Below are 23,414 nucleotides of genomic sequence, written 5' to 3' on the forward strand. Positions count from 1 at the left end.
GATGTCTCCGACTGACTGAGGAAGAACCAATCAGATGTTGCCTAATGAAACTAGCTTGGCTTGATTCGCATTTCCGTTATTCAATTTGACACCTCTTTATTTCCTGTAGTCTGCCACATATTTCTTTCCTGTAGTCTGCCACATATAAGTTTTGTAAATATCATTTATTTTCAATAAAACTTTCTATTTTTCTACTTTTTTAAGACTACCAAGCTGCCTGGCGTTACTCGGTCGTAAAATGCGCATAAATATTATATTTTAATTAATCCGGAAATGAGACATGTGCATGAGAGTATTATGTTTTGTTCTAAACCGTTCACTTCTTCTAGGGGAAAATTAGAAAACATGCTTGAGCTGAGATCGAAACCAAAACCTAAAGACAGTGAGTCAAGTACGATAACCATTAGGCCAGCGTTATAGATTCTTAAAAGGTGTTTTCAAACCTACTTATTCTTAACATGAGTAATTTGTAATGTGAACTATTCATGAATGCATATTCGTGAAACAGCAAACAGATAAAATCCAATGACTCCCACGTACCAACTTTTCGATTTTTACATCTTACCAGCCCTTTTATCCGGATAAAAACGGATTAAAATGTTTTCCCCATATATATATCCTATATACCAAATTTCAAGTCTGTAGATCAAAAATTCTTTGAGTGTATAGGTTAACAAGTGTCTTCATACACATTCTCACTTTTGTAGATATATAGATATAAAAACATCTTAATCCCAAAGTTGAGGTGTTGCTTGAGTTCCTTTTTCTCACCATCACACTGTTTACTATCTTTTGATTTAATTTAAATCAGATAGCATGCAAAATTCCATTACTAGCAGAAACATTCATATTTAAGTCAAATATTTGAGTCACAAGAGTGTTTGAATAAAAATATAACCAGAAAAAAATGATCCATTGTTTTAATAAGTGTTTATAATATTGGCTCAAATTATACTTTTAGCTCTTCTCTTAATAACACAGTAAATAATTTAAAATTAGAGTCAACCTTGAGAGCTTCAATAAAGAGCATCAGTTTGTCTTTCCTCAGGTAATGTTGCCGCATAACAAAATCACCGTCTTGCAGGTGTTCAAATATGTATTTAACGATAGGCACTCCTGAAAAAATAAAAAGGGAACATTCTTCACAAAATAAAACTTTTTTGGAACAATTGCTTTATTTTTAAATGGTATTCATTAATAATTTACAGAAAAAAACCTTAAAAAACTGAAAAAGGGTTGAAACTCAATCAGGGCACGGCTGACACTCTAAATCCAACAGGACTCTTAAAACTCAATTTCATCCAATAAATATGAAAATAATAATTGACTTGTCACTTTAGTAAAAAAAAAAACAGTGGCTCACAATCAATGGCTGTTTTTTTTTTCCGATTTTTCGCTTTTTTCTTTGCTTTGATATTTATTTGCCTCCCACCACAAAAAGATGCATAACACAAGGTGGAGAGAATAAACTAGTGCACAACTGCACAAGTACATTCTGAGCCCTTAAATATTGCCTGAGCAGCTCTGTAGATATTCTCCAATCAGAGCACCTCAGACAGTTAGCCATGAACTAACTCTTTCACAAAGCGAGATGGTAATGCCTGGGAAGGTGAACTGCCTGGGACGACAGAATGAATACCACAGAATAAAACAGAAAAGCATATACAATTAAATCTACTATTTTCTCCTCTCTTCTTTATTTCTATTTCTCTTTTATATCTCTACTAGCATGGGTGCCCGGCGTTACCCGGGTGTTTGCAGGTGTATGCTGAGCAAAAAAACAAACAAAACAAAACGGTCAATTGTTTAAACTTTGACCCCTATTATGACCCCTTAACATTTATTGTTTAGGGCTCTAATAAAGTTATTAAGTTAGATCCATGTCCAAGGAACCTATACCTGAAATTTCAAGTGTTTAGACCAAAAATTGCCGGAGGAGTTTGGTAGAGTTCTCAAAGGTCAAATCGTTGAACTTTGACTCCTTAACAGCAAAATTTCTGGCCGAAAACCGATCACATCGATTTTCCCAAATCTCAGTACCCTGTATATCAAATTTCGAGTCTGTAGACTAAAAATTGACAGAGTTATTGCGTAGGGAAATGTACACAGACAGACACACAGACACGTTCACTTTTATGGATATAGATAGATTTGTTTAACAAAAATATATACGTATACATAAATATATATGGAAACACTTTTGTGTTTACTATAAACTTTTTCGAAAATATTATGCAAGTATAAATCATGTAGAATATCTGCATGAATACAATTACAGGTAATAGTTAACTAAAGATGATTATCCCATTAAAAAAACCGAAGCAACTAATAGGGAATTAATTAAAATTAATGTTTAAAAGAATATGCAAATTAGCTAGATCGTTTGCTAGTGAATGCAATTCCACAACCAAGATATAAGAAAATTGTATTTTCTTTTTAAATAAATAGAAAAGAGGGTTTTTAATATGAATATCAATACACACAAAAGACAACCGAATTTATAGAAGTATAGATAGATAGATAGCTTTTCTTATGCTCTTTATTTTATGTAGGATATTGAGCACTGCACAATTCAACATAAGACTTAATAAGAATTTAAAATTATATTATAACACATACCAGCTGCATTTAGAGTATTAAGTACATTTGGATTCAGCATCTATCACATTCTAAGTGGCCTACTGTAATATTGCACACACCTGTTATATCTAGGGAATTGAACACTTATTTTATGTTGCATATATCATTAATCGAGTGTCCTATTATAATCATAATTTATTGCTTCAGAGTTTGTTTCAAACTATTGAGGGAGGCTATGAATAATCAAGCAATATTAAAAAAGTGTGCTTAACATATTTCTTTTAAAACTTATTTCTTTATCTCTCATTATCTAGGAACTCATTTGTTTTAAAATCAAGTTCATCTACGACTTTCAAGCAAAATATAATGAATAAAAAAAAAACAACAATTTTATCAGTGAACAGAGAAAAATGCCAGGGGACATCCAGAGCGCTACTGAAAGCAATAAATAAATAAAAGTAAGGAGGCCTTCATATATATATATATATATATATATATATATATATATATATATATATATATATATATATATATATATATATATATGTGTGTGTGTGTGTGTGTGTGTGTGTGTATATATATATATATATATATATATGTATATATATATAAATGCCTCTTACGTTTGAATCTGATTAGCCTTTAGCCGATTCTATCATTGTACATAAATCATGCTACATTTATTGTAGATATATAGTGTCTCCCCACATTTTTTTTTCTCTCCCTGTTAGCACACTTTATTTTAATTATATTTTAAATGCATATTTTGCCTCTTGTACTCATCTCGCTTTTAAAAATAAAAATAAAAAGCACTCAATCCAGCTTTACAAGAGTGAGGGCGGAACTGGTCAGCTGGCCTCCCATTTTTATTAAATCATTAAAACATATCTTCCACGCATAATTACAATATGTTTTCTGACTTAGCAATGCATTTGAGACAATGTAGCCTTCTAGTTTCAGGTGATTCATTTACAGTTGTCACACTCCTCCCTGATATTATGATTGCAGCTCGGTGAGAGTTGTCTTTATCAAAGATGGAAGAATTTCTGTTTCCCCTGACTCCACATCTCTAAACAGCAGATTCCGAATCACTCCCCGAGAATGTGCTAATGTTAGGTCTTCCTTAAGCACCGTTGATCCAGAGAATGAACGTCCACCATTATGGAATGACGGCTGACTATCTTGGTCACCTCATCTCCATCTATTCTGGCTGTATACTGGTTCTTCGAGGACTTGACTCACATGGGAGTTCCAACGTGATGAAGACTATGTTCCTGTCTTTAAACCAGTGGCATTGCCTCAATCCACTTCACTGTAATTTTATATTTGAGTGAGGTTACAATTCAGATGCACACATGTCCAGCCTAGAAATGGCATAGTAAAGCGATGCCACAGTATGGTAAAGTAGATTGCAGTTTAAATGTATTGTCTTCTCTAGAAGATGGTTTCCTCATGATGATGATGATGATAATATTGGTCGGTGTAAAATATGTGAAGTATCATTCTTTGGTCTCATCATTTGACAATAGATGACCTGATCAGAACAACAAATTATGACCGCAATTTGCTTTACCATATGCCAACCCATATTTTGAACATTTATGCAGTTCAATGTTTATCTCATTTCCCATTCATATAGAACATCTTTCAATTCGCTATTGCAGAATGTGTAGCCATTATCTAAGGAACTTATGGCGTGGGTTGCACTAAAAACGCTGTCTTCCCCTGGCGAATCGTACATTCATTCTTATTATCTACTAGCTTTTGCACAACTCTTATTTTCACCTCCTTCAGTGAATTGTTGATAGATTTGCAATCTTTGTATGCTTCTATAGCTGACTTAACAACTGCCTTAGTTGTTGATGGGAAGTTGACAAAGTAGGTGGTGCAACACATACTTATTGATGTTCATTGTGTTCGTTGATTGATATGATTTGATTAGTATCGAGCTAATCTACATGGACAGCACCAATCAATAACTTTGTTCCGTTCCCCTTTTTCATTGTGTCAAACCACCACAGCATGCATGTCAATTTGTCAACTAAATTATGAGCTGATTTGACCAACATCATATCTATGGGCAGCTCACCAATTCCCTGAAATTGTCTTCAAATGAGCACCTCATTGATTGTGTTTTTACAGTCTGACACGCAGTAGGAGACACACAGAGGATTCCGCTACATATACAGCTTCTTGGCTTACCAATGGAGAATCAGATTGTCATCTGTCAACATGCCAGCAAATTCAACGGCATTAATGTGTTGGTCATTGCTTTTATGTTTAACCCACACAATGATCGTAAAATACAAGAAATAGTTTGCACTTGGTAGATTTTTATTTTGACTTTCGTGTTTAATTTAATTTTATCTAAAAACAAACAAAAATCTTGTCCATCTGTAGTAGCGAACTCATGACTTTGACGTTGCTAGTTGAAAACTCTACCAGTCAAAAGGATCTGTTACAATTTTCCTAAAACTAAGTGTATAATTTAATTGTGTATAGTGTTTAATAATATTAATGACAGACCACTATACACGATTAAATTTATGTAAGGTATTAATTGTTAACTGTCTGAGTATGTGTATAAATGTATGCATATGTATGTTTATATATGTGTTACATGGAAGGACCCCCACGTCTGTATTTAGTATAAGTTTTGACAAGAGTCATACTAGGTGCAGGATGATAACACAGATCTGTAAAACAGAATCGTTCCTGGCAAAGAGAAATTTCGGCAGCAGACAAAGGTGATAAAACCAGCTTGTATACCATCCAACCCGCACATGTATATATAAAAACGTTTGTCATTGAAAGTGTTACATCTTGACAAGCCTTCTGAATGAAAATGAGTACAATGAAACCATTTAGAAGCGTTGAATGGCATGCAACAAATTAGAGCATTTAACAGTGGCGTTACTATAGAACTCTAGTATCAAATATCATTTTCTTATACTAGTATCGTATTGTAATTGTATCAAAGTTAAAATTCTGATACCCTGACTGAAATACTATCTATAGCATCGGTAATCTTAACTATAAGATCCATGATAAGAAACAATTAAACAAAACTAAACTAAATAAAAAGAAGAGTTTGATTAGATTTTCTGAACGACTTGGTAAAGATTGACATAAAATTCTTGGAAAAAGAAAAGAAAAGAAGGAATGTTGTAAAGAAACGGTACTTACTAGCTTTCTCACAGAGATATTTATAAAACATCTGCCCAGAGGGATCCGTTTGTGGGGAGTAAACTTTTTTTTCTATGAATGTAAAGTTGCATAAAATTAGAATATTTAATATTTCATTGTATACGTTTTTATAGCGGCATACGTGATGGACATATCATCGGCACCACCGCATTGAATATGTTTTCTTAAGTACACACGAGGGTCAAAATTAAACGAGAAAAAAGACAAGTATAAAGGCACGGCAGTATTCTCTCTCTCTCTCTCTCTCTCTCTCTCTCACACACACACACACACACACACACACACACACACACACACACACACACACACACACAGAGAATTTGAATACCTATTAGACACTGTCTTAGAGTGACTAATGTCTCTCTGTAAAAAGATTTGTCAGGACATCTTACAAGTAAATCCGGACCAAATATTCAAAATAACATAATATTTGAACCCCAAATAGAATTCTATTACTATGAATTTAACTACACTTAGCAGAACACTTCAGCAGACCAGATGAATTCTTGTCCTGGAATCCAATGAGTCGAAAAGACTACAGGGAAGATACACTATAACATAGTTGGCTGATCATTTCAGAAGAGGAAAATTAATGATTTTCACTCTATGAATTCAACATTTGAGAGGCTTAGGAGAACAGTAATGAAACACTCGGATATTTATGTATTTCATATCCAGATCAAATATTAATCTAGAAAGGGATCCTTTAATTTCCGAGAATTTCATTGTAGTAAAATGAAAAATGAATAAATATATGTACATGCATTTATTTTCTCATAGAGATTTATCAAAACTAAACGTAACAGAAACATAATGTATGGCACACAAAAAGGGTGTTCAAATTATGGACTTAAGTCTTACACAAAAGTCCATGTTAAATCGAAACAAGCATCAATTGCCAGGGTAAACATAGAGAATGTGTTGGTCTGTAAAAGAAATACAGTTTACTGTGTGTTATTTGGGAACTATTTTGCACAAGGTGAAAGTGCCATGCTAAAATCGCTAGCAGTCTGTAGAGTCCAACACAGAAATGAAATTTGAAAATACATCATCAGTAATGTAAAAACATATAAAAAATGGAGAGTTAAGTATACACGTTTTCACCTTACAATTAGCGCAAGAAAATTTTGCATTTACTTATTAAGATAACATTAAAATTAACTTCTGAAAATCGTAACCATGCTGAATGAAAACAGCAGACCTTGCACACAGAAGGTCTTAATAAAAGTGCTTAGATAAGACACTTTGTTTATTCATTATTTTTATATAAAGTAAGGTTTTAGTCAACCAACTGGAAAACACAAAACGAATTAATAGAGAGGTACAAATATAAGAAATATTGAAAAAAGTGCTTAATTCATACAACTATAAGATTGCACAGATCTTATATAAATTCAAATAAATGTTAAAATGTTTATTAAAATTTGCAATAGGATAAGAAATGCTCAATGAGGCATAATAAACTCTAATATGCAAAGTCAGATTTTCAAATAGCTTTTAAGCTGACAAATCAAATAGGTCTTCTGACAAACCAATTTCCATTTTTTATTGTTGGCATGTGTTCTAAGCAATATAATAACACATTTAGCTACAATTTATTTTAAAAATTACTTCATCCAGCCTTAACGAATGTTCCTGTTTACTTGCCTCTCTACCTGGGCAAAGTTGGACTCAAGATCGAATTTTAATGTGGCGAAAATCCAACAAAACAAAAATAAAAATTGCCTCAGTCTTGAAGAACTTTAGTTCACTGTTCAAAGATAGAACAAATCAAGTGCAGCAACAGAACAGATACTACACTCTGCTCCTAGCCAAAAGGCCAATGATTGCGCAAACAAATGTTAATGCAGAACACTTAAATAATCAATTAAAATAAAAAAAGATCAACAAGGAGAATAACTCATGTTGAAAAAAAAAAACAGTAACAGTTGTCTGACACGCAGTAGTAGACACACAGGACTCAGCTACAAATACAGCTTCTTGTCTTATTACTAGAGAATCAGCTTGTCATCTGTCAACATGGCATCAAATTCAACGGCATTAATGTGTTGGTCATTGCTTTTATGTTCAACCAACACAATGATCGTAAAATATGAGAAATAATTTACACTTGGTAGATTTTTATTTGGGCTTTCATATTTAATTTAATTTTATCGGAAAGCAAACAAAAATCCTGTCCATCTGTAGTAGCGAACTCATGACTTTGACGTTACTAGTTGAAAGTCTAAAACTGTGTAGACGAATAAAAAAACACAAAGATAAAAAAAACAAAAACAAAAAACAAAAACAAAACAAAACAAAACAAACAAAAAAACAAAACAAAAACAAACTAAAATGTCTTCAATAAATCTCGGGCAATGCTGTGTAGGTAAAGGCAGTAAAGAAATAGAAATAAAAAATGATCGTATATTTACCAGTAAACGATTGAAGGATGTCAATGTCAAAATTGGTGGAATCGAGCAAATAATCGAGGATGTCTACTTTTTTCTTCACAGGGCTGACGGGTTTACTTTTCTTTTCAAAGACCATTTGCAACAATGGCGACATGTTTACTACACATGACTTTAATGGGGCGCCGCCAGCCTTAACTGAAATTTATAAACAAGCAACAAAATAAATAATATGGTCACTTTATCCCAATAACCAATTAAGAAATTTTGAAAGTAGGATAATACAATGAAGTGCTTCTTGATCCTAGACTGGAACGAATCACGGTACTTATACAGAATATGGATCATTAGCAGTGTCAGAAACCAATCTTAAGAATGCGTGAAAAAAATTTGAATAATTCGACCTCCTATCTTTACAAGGTAATAACTACTTGAAAAATGTAATTCAAACCCTAATTTTTTTCAATTAAAGGAGCAAAGACCAAATTAAAAAAAAAAAAAAACAGGTTTAATAGCAAATTATGCAATATTTGTTTTTTTTTAAAAATCGGTTTTCTTTAAAAAACATTTGAAGAAAATCAACGAAATTTTACTTATTTCGGTTATAAAAAATCGATATAAATTCGAAAAAATCACTTACCTATAAAACATACTATTGAATGTTTAATTCCATGCTTCTTTGTTCAGAATTCATTCATATTTATATTTTAAATTACATTTATTTTTTAAATAAAATAATTTTTTAAACGACTGTTTGAAAAAAGCGCGATTACGCAAGCAATTTTACGTCTTTATCAAACCACCGGAAGTCGCCGTTTGTCCTTGTTTAGAACTACGGATGGACAGAAGGCAGTAAAAACCACACGTTCGCGTTAGACGTCTAGCCTTGTGCCTGAAGAAATATGTGTTCCCATAGTTTAAAAATAGTAAAATTTTACTTATAAGTTTTTGCCTTAAAAAAGAAAAACACTCGAGGAATTTTTTTTATTTTCTCAAAGAAATACATAAATTTTTGATTTATTATATTTTCATTCTTCTTTATCGAGTGATTTTTTTTTAAATATCTGAAAAAAAAGAAAACATTGAATGAAATAGAAAAATTGTCGTCAGCGTCCATTACTTACTGGACAATATAAGAACATAGGCTTCCAATTAAAAATAATCAACGTGGTTTAAAAAAAAAGGTTTTACACTTTGGACTTTACAGGTAAATTTAAAAAAAAAACACTTCTTTTTTTGTTTTAATTTACAATATATTATTTATTGATCTTTTATCTTCAATTTGTGATATATAAAACTTTGGTACGTAAATTAATTATTAAAGTTTTAATAGACATTTCAAAATGGGGGGGTGAATAAAAAAACGTTTGTCTAAAATATTATATTCGGTTTATTAGAAAGAGCATAAAATTTCACATTGACCCTGAAAATATCGTACAAATTTAAGCAATAGAAACATTTTTGATAGATTTTTAAAGTTTAAAAATTGAAAAAATTAACTCGTAAAATTCAATTGATTTCATTACGTAAAAAATGGCTGCATGAAGGCGCGCCGGCACTTTGTAAACACTGTTTTTAAAAAATAATATTTCTATTATTTTTTAAACATCTTTAATAGTTTATTTTGAAGTATATTCCATAAAGAAAATAAACAACCCACCTTTAAAAGAGAAATTACGAGTATTTTTATATTTTATTCGCAGTTTCGTGTTAGGGGTGTCAAAAATTCCCCCCAAATTCTGATACACCTAATGGACCATGCTGAAATAATAACGTTATTATTTAGAAATCTATTCACAACAAAGAGAAGGCGTTTTAAGAATATTCTATACTTTCACCTAATAATTTAATAAACAACAGATACTGTGAAAATTGAATATCACATGAAAATCCTATCTAAAATAACACTGTTTGTATTTTATACAAGTACACGAATATCACTAGTTAGTGTTCTATTTGGAGTCCTGTTCTGTTTACTCATCACAAATTGCTCTGTGGATATTTCAACATCTCAACATCTTTTTCGTAGCTATAGCAATGTGAGGAGTTTAAAAACGACAAATAACGCCATTATTTTCTTTTGGTGTTTATTTCCCCCAGCAATTTACAACAATGTATATCTAGATTGGTTATAATTTCTGCCACATTCTCGTAAGGATTGTGGATCTCAAAATAAACGTCTCCTCACTTTAATATACTCAACCGAAAGGAAAAACAAATCAATCTCGTTTCTGTGCTTTTTTCATGACGTAACATCATGTGACGTAATTATAACTCTAGTCATGAAATTTTTCACTACTAAACGTTTAAGCTTAATCTCACCCCACCCCATGTAAATAACTACTGCCTCAACATCATTATATATATATATATATATATATATATATATATATATATATATATATATATATATATATATATATATATAATGATGTTGAGGCAGTAGTTATTTACATGGGGTGGGGTTAGATTAAGCTTAAACGTTTAGTAGTGAAAAATTTCATGACTAGAGTTATAATTACGTCACATGATGTTACGTATATATATATATATATATATATATATATATATATATATATATATATATATATATATATATATATATGCGCTCCTAACCAACTACCTGTCTCATACAGTCAACGAAATTATCTCGGATTGTATTACCTACGAAGAAGCAATCGGTGTACTGAATACATAAAGCCCCAAAAATTAGATATTTACTAGACACCTACTTGCGATTGGACCATTTCCTTAAGAGTCTTCGGACACTGGGCAAAGATTACAGTTTCTACCCAATGACGGCACTAGAGGCTCAAGAGCAACACATTTTGGACGCCTTCATTAACGGCCCAGGTAAGACAACGTCTGCTGGAGAATAAAACTCTTACACGTAGAACAGCTTACGAGCAAGCCTATACCCTCGGATGTGCTATACAGTAGTCTAGTTCTTATTTACAGCCAGATGTTGAAAGTAAGTACGATAACTCTTATCATGGACCCTTTTATGATTACCTCCCTTTGACTTTGTAATCCCATAATCCCTTTTTACTCCCCGCTTCCTCTCCCTGTCCCAATAATAAAATATACTTCCCTTTATACCCGTCACACGTGTGTCCGTGTTCTCCTTCAAATCTTCCCTTTTCTCTTTTCACTGAAATGCAACTCGCAACAGGTTATGTGCCCAGGAGAGATAATGGAAGCCTATGGAAAGACTTTTATTTGACGGAGATGAAACCAAATACGAAATTTGGGAGACAAAATTGTTATGTCATTTACGCACGCTCAGCCTAAAGGACGCCATTTTAGGTATACACCTTAATAGAGACAGAAGCGACACTAAGAGAAATGAAGATGCTTACGCCGAACTTGTACAGTTTCTGGACGACAAAAGTTTATCCCTAATAATGAGAGAAGCTACAGATAATGGGAGAAAAGCTCTCAAAATATTACGCGAACACTAACAGTTGACGATGCCCTTATTTTCGATTTATGTGACACACAGCAACAAAGAAATAACATTTATGGAACTTAAAACAGAACTCCATGGTTTCGACGAAACATTGAAGCATAAAATCAAGTCGACCAGTGACGAAGTGATGAAATTGACATCGTCTTTTTCAGGGGATACGATGGAGAGCCGTCACCACCATGACGAACGTGAAATATCGTGCTTTACATGCGGCGGAAAAGGACATTTATCGAAAGAATGTCCCAACAACAAACACAAACAGCGAAAACAGTCGTGTAGTTACTGTAAAAGTAACACACATAAAAGAGAGTTCTGCCGTTATAAGCGAAAAGATACAATGAAAAAGGCAGCTGACACCAAAGAAAACTCCTTCGCATTCAAAACGGAGGACTACTACTATACCCGGAACTTAATACTGCATACGAACCTACTAGTCGACGCAGGGACTACTTCACACATTATAACAGACGCGAAGAAATGTAAGAATTTCGACCCAACATTTCGTTCTGAGAACCACTACATGGAGTTAGCAGACGGAACTAAAACCAGTGGCTTAGCCTTAAAAAGAGGAGATGCTGAAGTATGCCTTTTAGACACTAATGGAAACTCCATTACGACTACCTTAAAAGGGTCACTACTTATACCTTCATATCCACAGAATATATTTTCTATGAAAACTGCGACCCAAAACGGAGCGACAGTTATTTTCGAAGAAGACGGGAATATACTAAAACATAAAAACAGAACGAAATTCAAAATACTATGCGCAGCAGACTATATTACCTAAAAACTATGGAGAAAGGAAATGCAGAAGACAGTTGCCATCAATGCCATGATATCCACACGTGGCATAAAATATTCCGCCATTGCAATTACGACGACATAACAAAACTACCTGATATGGTCGAAGGGATGAAATAAAAATAAGACTGCAAACAACAAAAACTGCAACGTCAGCATCCAAGGAAAATTTCCCCAGAAAAGAAATAAATCTCCCAACAAGAGAGCTACAAATATTCTGAATTTAGTACATTCAGACCTAGCCGGCCCCATAGAACCAGCGGATTTAAACGGGAACAAATTCGCCATCTCCTTCACTGACGACTTTTCTGGTGCCGTATTTGCAAATTTTTTTTATTAAAAACAAATGTAATGCCACACTTGCCACCGAAAAATTTCTGGCAGGTATTTTTTATTTTTATTTCCCCATACGGCAAAATAAAAATAATGAGGTCGGATAATCGTTCGGAGTTCAAGTTAAACGACTTCGGAAAACTACTCCGCCGTAACAATATAAAACAGGAAATCTCAGCGCCATACTCGCCTCGTCAAGATGGAACGGCCGAAAGAAACTGGCGAACTCTATTCGAAATGGCAAGATGCGGCTTACCGAAACACCGTGGAGCTATGCAGTTATAACATCTGCAGTTATACGGAACAGGTGCTTCAATAACCGTCTAAAACAGACGCCCTACTACAAGATGACCGGGAGAAAACCAGATTTATCAAGGATGCACATTTTCGGTTTGCCTTGCTATGCCTACTCTAGCATAAAAAGAAAGCTAGACCCAAGGTGCCAGAGGATACGACAGAAACAGCCCGGCATATCTTATCTACCACCCAGAAAACGGGGAAGTGTGTAAACACAGACTGGTAAAATTCACTAACAACACCAACGATCAACATACTCAGACACAAACCCACTCATGAAGCGATGATAACGCAAATTTTCCCCTAAGAAACTTAATAAAAGATTTAAATCAAGAGAAAACCCTGAACGGTCCAATACCGAAAAACAAACCGAGTCTATAGTAGAAACTAGTTGTAAACGAAGATACCCGACGCGCGAGCACAAAATACCCAGCTACCTAGAAGACTAGGTAACGGTAGTCCAGGATGGGAGCAGCCACGCATTAATCGACACTGACTACTGCTACAAGGCCGCACACGACATACCCCACACTTACAGAGCTGTGACTTCCCCAGCGACACACCAATGGATCCAAGCGATGCGGGAAGAAATTGATTCCCTAAAGGAAAATAATGTACACCATCTAACACCCTTACCCAAAGGCAGAACGACAGTAAGCGGTAGATGGGTGTATAAAATCAAAGAAAACACCGACGGGTCCCCTAAATACAAGGCCCTGTTCGTCGCAAAAGGGTACAACCAAATTAAGGGAGTAGACTACACCAAGACTTTTTCTCCGACGGCCGATATCTCATCGATCCACGTTAATACAAATAGCTGTCCAGTACAATCTAATAGTACACCAAATGAACATAAAAACAGCGTATCTCCATACTCCAATTGACCACGAAATTTACATGGAACAACCGAAAGGATTCGAGACAAAAGGGGAAACAGACGAGAAACTAGTCTGTTTACTGAACAAATTCCTGTATGACCTAAAACAATTAGGCCGAAACTGGAATCAAACCCTGCACAGCTACTTCAGCAGACACGGCTTTACCCAAAATCAAGTGGACCATTGCGTCTATATGCGACACAACAGCAAAGAAAAAATTATCATCGTCTCGTGGGTTGATAATTTAATCATTGCTGCCAATAATATCAACTCACTAAACGACACCGAACAGTCGTTAACATCGGAATTTAAAATGAAAGACTTCGGAAAGCTGCATCATTTCCTCGGAATAGACTTCAATGTAACCGAAGGTTATATCGAGATGAACCAAGAAAAATACGCGACAAAAATACTGGAAAGGTTTGACATGTCCGACTGCAAACCTAGGATAACTCCATGCGAGCAAAAACTGGATCTAGATGGCGAAGAGGATGACATGGTTGACCCCAAGAAATACTGCGAGGTCGTCCGGAATCTAATTTACCTGATGATCTGCACCCGACCAGACCTATGCTATATTGTCGGGAAATTATCGCAGTATTTGTCCAAGCCACGAGAAAAGTATTGGGTGGCAGCTAAACACGTACTGAGATACGTAAAGGGTACGACACGACACCAACTGCACTACGCGAAAACAAATCACTCAATCAATCTAATCGCATACATTGATGCCGATTGGGCGTCTGATCAATGAAACAGACGCAGTACATCCGGATATTGCTTTAGCCTAACCCAGAATGGGCCACTTATTTCCTGGAAATCAAAAAGGCGACATACCGTCGCTCTAAGCTGAGTTTGAGTACGAAGCGCTGGCAAAAGCCACCAAGAGGGATTATACCTTGTGCAACTATTCAAGGAAATGGATCCACACCGAGAACACGTCCCTATCAAAATATTCGGAGACAGTCAAAGCACTATAACGCTTTCTAAGGACCCCATTCATTGACAGAGATGTAAACACATCGACATTAAATACCATTTTATCAGAGAAGCTCTAAATAATAACAAAATACAAAAAATTTACTGTCCCACTGCAGACATGATCGCCGACATCATGACAAAACCTCCAACCCGGATGAAGCTGGACAAGTTTAAAAATATTTTATTCGAACCCTAAACTGACACTAATCTGCTCTCACATATCTTTGTGTTTTGTAAAGAAAAAAACTATGCTGAGAGCAAGTGGGGGTGTTGAAAGTAAGTACGATAACTCTTATCATTGACCCTTTTATGATTACCTCCCTTTTACTTTGTAATCCCATAATCCCTTTTTACTCTCCGCCTCCCCTTTCCTGTCCCAATAATAAAATATACTTCTCTTTATACCCGTCACACGCATGTCCGTGTCCTCCTTCAAATCTTTGTTCCAGTTCCTTTTCTCTTTTCACTGAAATTCAACTCGCAACACCAGACACCGTAGGCGCTGCGCTTAACCCACTTCCTATTCCTGTTCCTACTAACCCCACCAAATGACGACAATCTGACGAAGTTTTTCACTGCCGCTTTAAATAGGCACATCTGCTATTTCTGTGGCTTATCTAAACACCTACGAGTTTCATGCCCTGCCAGAAATACCTGTTGTCATAAATGTGGAAAACTTGGTCATTTTTCAAAGGTATGCAAGTCTTCTAAAACCCTATACAAAGCCACTCGTCAAAATATATCTGCAACTTTAGCCGCCTCACATGACTGCCTTTCAAAAACTATTGTAAAAGCGAAAATCAACGGGAGATCTACGAATGCTTTGCTCGATATCGAGAACTCAGAAAATTTTATCAAAGAAAGCTTGGTAAAAACCAACAAATTGTATTTTTCCCCTACCCCAGCAGAGTAACAATGGCAAACGCGTCATTGTTTGCATAAGTAAGTGGTTATTGTTTGGTGAACTTACTATTTAATGGCGTATTCTATAAAACCACTAAATTACCCGTAATGAAAAACATTTGTTGCGAAATAATACTGGGACACGATTTTTTGCAGCAATACTAAAAAATTAAAATCCCATTTGGCGGTTCAATGCCTGCATTGAAAATTTGTGGATTGGCGACAGCAAAAATCCAGTATCCACGTTTTGAAAACTTAACTGAAAACTGAAAACTCACGACAGTGAAAAGCAGACGTTTTTTTCTTATAATAATAATAAAAAATTAATTGACTCTGAGATATAAAAAAACTACTCGAGGAGGGTATAATTGACCCATCAAATCACCCTGGAGGGCTCTAGTAGTTATAACCACTTCTGAAAACCATAAAAAGAGAATGGTTATAGATTACTCCCAAACCATAAACAGATTTACTCTTTTGGATGCCTTCCCACTACCCAGGATAAATGAAATGATAGGTGAAGCAGCGAAATATCGTATGTTTACCACTCTGGACTTGAAAAGCGAGTACCATCAAGTCGCCATTAGACTTAGAGACAAGCTATACACAGTTTTCAAGGCGAACGGTCGACTATATCAATGTCGCAGGATTCCTTTTGGCATTACGAATGGGGTAGCCAGCTTCCAAAGAATAGTCGACCAAATCATAATGGATGAGACATTGGAAGACACATTTTCGAACAGTGACAATGTCACAGTATGTGGCCATAATAAAAAGGAACACGACGAAAATCTCAGACGGTTAATGTCCGCAGTCAACAAATACAACCTTACCTTAAACGACGACAAATGCTCGTTTCGACTGGACAAAATAAATCTACTGCAGTATACCATAAGCAACGGTTTTATAATACTGGACGCATATCGATTGAAACCTTAACTCCAGATGCCTGTCCCCCACAATTGACCATCTCTTCGACGTGTTACGGGTATGTTTGTTCATTACTCCCAATGGATTGCATTATTCTCAGAAAATGTATATCCATTAACACAAGTAGAGACGTTTCCTGTGTCCCGTCGAACTGTTGAGGCATTCGAGGGACTGAAAAAGGATATTGCGAAATCAGCAATTACAACAATAGACCAACATAAAAAACTCTGGATGTTGAAACGGATGTGCCAGACTGTGCTATTGCTGCTTCTTTGAGACAAGCTAATCATCAAAACTCCTCTCACGGGCTGAACGACGACACCCCGCAATTGAAAAGGAAGCGTACGCCATAGTCGAGGCATTAAGAAAATGGCGGCACTAGCTTATCGGATGCCACATTAAATTTATTACTGACCAAAAATCAGTTGCTTTTATGTTCAACTCTAAGACTACAAGCAACATAAAGAATGAGAAAATAGCGAGGTGGGGAATTGAACTACCTTGTTCCTCTTTTGACGTAAGCTACTGACCTGGAAAGAAGAACTTAACAGCTGATATACTGTCAAAAGTATGCTGTATGGCATCAGATGAGGACGAACTCCGAACGCTACATAACAATCTCTGTCACCCGGGCACTACTTGAATGGTTCATGCTGTGAGGTGTAGAAACTTGCCTTTCTCAGTGAAGGAGACAAAAAGAATTACAAATTCCTGCTGAACGTGTTCTGAAATAAAGCCTCGGTTTTAAAACTTAAAATAGCTCATTTACATTAGGAGGGAACTTGGGTATTCAGGGTCACTTCCATTGTCTTCTCCAGAAAAAGCTTGTACATATTTAAATTTCATGTACACTGGGGTATTCAAGAATACTTCTATTGTCTTTCTGGAAAATTTTACATGAGAATACACTTTTAGATTTTATGTGATTCTCTAACCTTTTTTATGGAGAACACGCATCATTAAACCAACATACACACAGATATTGAGTTATACACGCACGCACACACATGCATATATAATATGTACATAAATCTAGATATATAGAGAATGATAAATAGAGAAAGAGAAAGAGAGAGCGAGAAAGAAAGAGAGAGACAGACGAAGAGGCGTTATGTACTAAATATACCAATTTCTGTTTATTATATAGACAAAAAAAAATGATACTTTGATTTGATTTCATAAGATTTAAATTTCATAAAAATATATCTGAAGTTTTAAGCGGTTATGCGCTCATGTCCTTCTAAGGGTGCACTGGGCAATCTACATTGCCTTTCAGCAATTTCACCAATAAAAATAAACTTTGAATATTTTTTATTTCTTCTTCTTCTTCTTCTTCTTCTTCTTCTTCTTCTTCTTCTTCTTCTTCTATCCACTCTTCTAATCTATTCTATTCTTCTAATATAATAATCTCTTCTCTTCTTCTCTAATACAATAAAATGATAGCGATTTTTCCCTTCTACAAAAACTACATTATACCTTAGAAAATGCGAACGACACAAAAATTCAATACACTCACAGAATCTCCCCAGATTTGGGCCAAGTTTTCCTGATATTATGTTTCGCTTTTATCCAGTACCGTATCTTCCGATATAAATTCCAGGAAAATTCACTCTCCCAAACAATACAAAGCAGTACGAACATTTTTACACCAACGGCATACATGTTCGTCATTAGTGCCGTCACACATTTTTCCTTGCATTCGGATTCATTCGTTCGGATTTCAATTCAGTCGTCGATTAGTCGGTTCTTGCATTTTTTGTGGACGTTGTTTAATGCTGTCTACCACATCGAGAAGGACAAAAGCAGTGAGTGAACAAAAGATGAAAGAAACAACGTTCATCGAAATATGTAATTTATAAACCCGTGTAAATTTATTAAGTGCGACTGGTACAAGATATGTTTATTTAAAAAAAAACAGGAAGCGAGAAATCTCCACACGTCTATACCGGATGACGTCCCGGGTAAAAAGAAGCTGAGAAAGAAAACAAAACAGAAAGGCAGTCGATATCGCCACCTACCGGTTTAACATGAAACTCTGGAAATAAGGAACGATAACCGTATATGTCTCCAACTTTAGGGTGTTGTGCATTGTGTATGTGTGTGAGTTGTATGCGAGCTAGGCTGGAATAGCAGTTTGATAATAAGTCTCTATACATTTCTTACTAAAACAAACGTCATGTGCACTTTCAGTAGTAAATTACTAACATTTCGTTACATGTAACTCGCATAGTTGTAGACAATGAACCCATTTAAACAAAAATAATGAAAAAAACGATAGACACACGACGTCTGCGTTTGTTTATTAATAAGCTTTGTTACAGAACAAAAATAATATTTTCTGTCGATAAACTTACTGTTTTAAAATCTATTGCAGTGAATATTGCTGTACAGACACTAAATTTGGGTACCGATCTAGAGTGTCTCTTTAATGGGAGGCCAACAAATTGTGTTATTTTGTTTTTATTTAAACATGCATTCTTTTATATATTAAAATTACAGATTAATCGCTTAATCGTACACAATTAACTCAATTTAAAATTAAAATAATGAACAACATAGACACACGATGTTTGCGTGTGTTTAGTGGCAAGTTTTCTTACAGAACACAGCCTACATTATGTCTAGAAAAGAAAATTACATTCATTAATCATAGAGAAGGAATTTCTAACGGGATCTTATTTAATAGACACCACTGCGCCGTTCGTTTATTGAAGTATTTAACACTAAATGAAGACCACAACCTTAGTAATACGAACCTCCACACTATTATTTCAGTATTGATATTTTTCTGACTATATATGTTTTAGTAAAGACTGAACTTTTTATAAAAACAATATTTTAACAAAATAGACACACGATGTCTGCGTTTGTTTATTAATAACCTTTGTTAAAGAAACAAATCACAAGCCACGTTAAAATTTAAATAGTCAATACTTTTTCTTAAAGGCCGTAAAGAAACAAAAATATTACATAAGCTTATCGAAGGAACTCATTTGAAAACGAGATAGAAATTGACAATATCTTGGCGTTATTTTCTTAAAATGTTTCCTTAAAAATACCCAGGAAATAACGCACCCTTCATAATAAATTATAGTTCTTTCATGTTTCATGAAATAAATCTAGCCTTATGTTAAAGTTAATAATTCGCATCAAGGCAGCAGTTACCGCCTAAAAAGAGCAATAATTGGCTCGAAACAGCAGTGCTCACCACTTCCAGCCACTGCATGCTACTGCGTACCATTGACCGCCACGGTCCAATAGTAACAGTAATCACCTGGAAAACACTGTCAATCACCGCCATGACCGCCAATGTCTAACAGTGCAATCCACTGAATGACACTACCATACAACGAATGACAGTGCACGAATATTGAAGACAGGCTATTTCATTTCAAAGCAGTCAAATAGGGTTCGGCACTGATCATGATTGATAGTGACCGACAATGACCAAATGCAGGTTACTGCCTAAGAACGTCAATGACCACCAGCGCTCGTCATTGAAAACACACAATTTCATGAGCACTTCAATAGAGGCCGATACTGGTCATGGTCGAAAATGAACGCCGGGAACAGACAATTTCAGTTGGGAAGGCAGCCAATGTCCACTAGTAAACGCGAGCAAATGCAAGCACCCCCTCCCCAAACAGTACTAACTGCTATTGACCATCATTGCCCGCCACAGGCAGCAAGTGGATGCCAGTACCCCACGATGCCCGAAAGTTGAAAACAGACAATTTCAGTTCGCAGCAGTCAAATGGTGGCCAACAGGGATCATGACCATCACTGACTACCACTTACAAAACCAGTCAGTGTCTACCAGTACACGTCAGTATACGTCAGTAATCTCCCCAAACCAATACTATTCGCAAGTAACCCTCAAGTGCAATAATGACAGTCAATGACGTCCGCTAGCTTCGACTGTCAGACAATGCCAGACTGTGTAAGCCAGATGTTTTCATTTGGACCACGGACGCCAGTGGCCGCTATTTTTCAAGGCTGATAACCGTAATTTAATTTGTTTTCAGGGGTGAGGGTCATCGAATCTGTCCTGATTTTGTGTCATATTCCATCGGGCAACGCCAGTACACGGGTTCTGCTAGTTAAAAAAAGATGATTGCAATAGATAATTTTTAGTGTAAAAGTTTAATTTCATATATTTAAAAATTAGTCGATCGATCGTTTATTGATATGCGACAATAATAATATAAATATAGATAGAATAAAAAGTAGACGGAAACAATGAAAACTAAGCGAAGAGATTGAAATAAAAACCAAGGCTATTCTAATCTGAAAAAAGCTATCCCGTTCCCGTTCATATTCTACTGTTTAAACACACACACACACACACACACACACACACACACACACACACACACACACACACACACACACACACACACACACACACACACACACTCTCTCTCTCTCTCTCTTTTTTATACAAACTCTCTTACACACACTTGTTCTCTCTCTCTCTCTCTCACACACACACTCATTCATTCATAAAATTATGTATGTTTAAATGTTTATATATTTGTATGCACAGAATTCATTTCTAAATTGATTAACTGATGATTAGGAAGATTTGAACAGTAGTTATTAGGTGAACTAAACTTATTTTAATTTAGTTTTATGCAAATGAGGTAAAAGGGGGATGGAGATCCTTCGTGAACATTCAAACTCCGACTTTGTAAAATTTTTAAAATAGTTATTCTTTAAATATTTTATAGGGGTTTTATGATCCATAATATGGGTACAACTTCCCACTTGAACATGCAAATATTTTAGATTTGCATTTAATTTTATAAGCATTCATTAGTCAGTAAGTAAACAAGATTTCTTGAATCCCAATTTCCTCTTAAACCTCCTTAAGCCTTAAATTGGGACATTTTCTAGAATCAAAGTCATGTAATAAATTTTGATAAAAATTGGAATAAGGATTACAGACATACTATTTTTTTTAACTCGTTAAAAACGAGCAAAAGTTATAGCCCATTGGCTTAGAATGAGTGCTTTATTCCAAACTGATGGTTGAATATGGGTAAATTTGTACTCATTTTGTATTAAATATTAATCCATATTAATCCATATTCACTCATAAATGTGTATCGAACGGATATCATAATACTTTCCCGCTGCATCTTATTATAACAAATGTGCACGTAAAATTTCATCCAGATCAATTCAGTAATTTCCGAGAAAAAGTTGACATTGAATAATAATCCACATGAATCCCTAATGGTGCATCGAACGAATACCATAATACTTAGTTTGCTGTACCTCATCAAAACAAAGGTCCATACAAAATTTCACACAGACCAATCCAATACTTTCGAGAAAAATTGGAACGGACAGACATACAAACAGACAGACAAACAGATTAAGAAAATATAATATAGAAGGTTTAGTAGCATTAGATCTTGATTTTAATTTTATAAGATGACAGAAAGTTGGTGCAAAACTTATTTTATGGGAAATTAATCTTGACCGTCTGAGGACGGATATTCGTCTATTCTTTTTATATAAAACTTCAGAAAATTAGCAAAGAAAGAAAGAAAGCAAGTGTCGACTAACCTTCTTTCTCGGTGACGACCTTGACGAGTTCCTTGAAACGCTTTGGCTTTGTAGGCTCTGGGCTTTTTTGACTATCCATGGATTTATCCCCTGTCAATTCGGAATCTGGCTCATCCATGTTCATATTCGTAGACTCGTGAACTTTACAATCTCAGTTATTAATACAGTTGATAAAAGTAAAAAATCACTTACGTTAGTAGTATTTCAATGAATACTATGAATTTCTCTGAAATGAAAGCAAATGTGAAAATTACTGTAAACACTAATAAGGTATAAAAACACATAAAAAAGATTTTGATAGATTTGATAATCTTTCTGTCCGTCTCTTTCTCTTTATATATATATATATATATATATATATATATATATATATATATATATATATATATATATATATATATATATATATACTAGCCGTACCCGGCTACACGTTTTTTTTTTTCAAACCACGTTGTTTGTTTTTTTTTTTGCTTTTTTTTTTTTAAATGAAACTTTGGTCCTTGCTCCTTTAATAATTGAAAAAAAAAAATTAGGTCTTGAATTACATTTTACGAGGAGTTATAAGCTTGGAAAACGGGGTGGAATTATTCAATATTTTTCACGAAATTTCTGATACACCTAACAAATGACTTATCTACCACTAACCCTAAGTTAGGTTTTAAACTTCAGATAAATTTCTAAAAACACTACTTTTTTGTTTTAAATTTGAATATATTATTTATTGATCTTTTATCTTCAATTTGTGATATATAACACTTTGGTGAGTAAATTAATTATTTACTTTTTAATAGACATTTCAAAATGGGAGGCGTGAATTAATTCGACCTCCTGTCTTTCCAAGCTTATAACTACTCGAAAAATATAATTCAAACCCTAATTTTTTTTTAAATTAAAGAAGCAAGGACCAAGGTTTCATTTTAAAAACAAAAAACAAAAACAAAACAACAAAAAAGAAACAACGTGCTAAAAAAAAGGTTTTAAACTTCGGACTTTACAGGTAAATTTAAAAAAAAAACTCTACTTTTTTGTTTTAAATTTGAATATATTATTCATTGATCTTTTTTCTTCAAT

At 34.6% G+C, this 23,414-nt stretch overlaps 1 protein-coding gene across 4 annotated transcripts in view; it reads right to left on the minus strand.

Moving 5' to 3' along the window:
- The window catches only part of LOC145277794 (uncharacterized), an 87,265-nt gene that overhangs the window by 51,717 nt on the left and 12,134 nt on the right, over positions 1 to 23,414 (minus strand). For all 4 annotated transcript variants that reach the window (XM_080129613.1, XM_080129614.1, XM_080129612.1 and 1 more), the window contains exons 2-5: positions 22,344 to 22,569; positions 8,202 to 8,375; positions 5,767 to 5,838; positions 1,007 to 1,116 (exon numbers count right to left, since the gene is read on the minus strand). In XM_080129613.1, the coding sequence (XP_079985739.1) occupies positions 1,007 to 1,116; positions 5,767 to 5,838; positions 8,202 to 8,375; positions 22,344 to 22,467 (480 nt within the window). In that variant the 5' untranslated portion in view covers positions 22,468 to 22,569. The remainder of the gene's footprint in view (positions 1 to 1,006; positions 1,117 to 5,766; positions 5,839 to 8,201; positions 8,376 to 22,343; positions 22,570 to 23,414) is intronic.

Source organism: Euprymna scolopes, chromosome 6, assembly GCF_053919585.1.
Source record: "Euprymna scolopes isolate OS-2025 chromosome 6, ASM5391958v1, whole genome shotgun sequence".
NCBI classification, from domain to species: Eukaryota; Metazoa; Mollusca; class Cephalopoda; order Sepiida; family Sepiolidae; genus Euprymna; species Euprymna scolopes.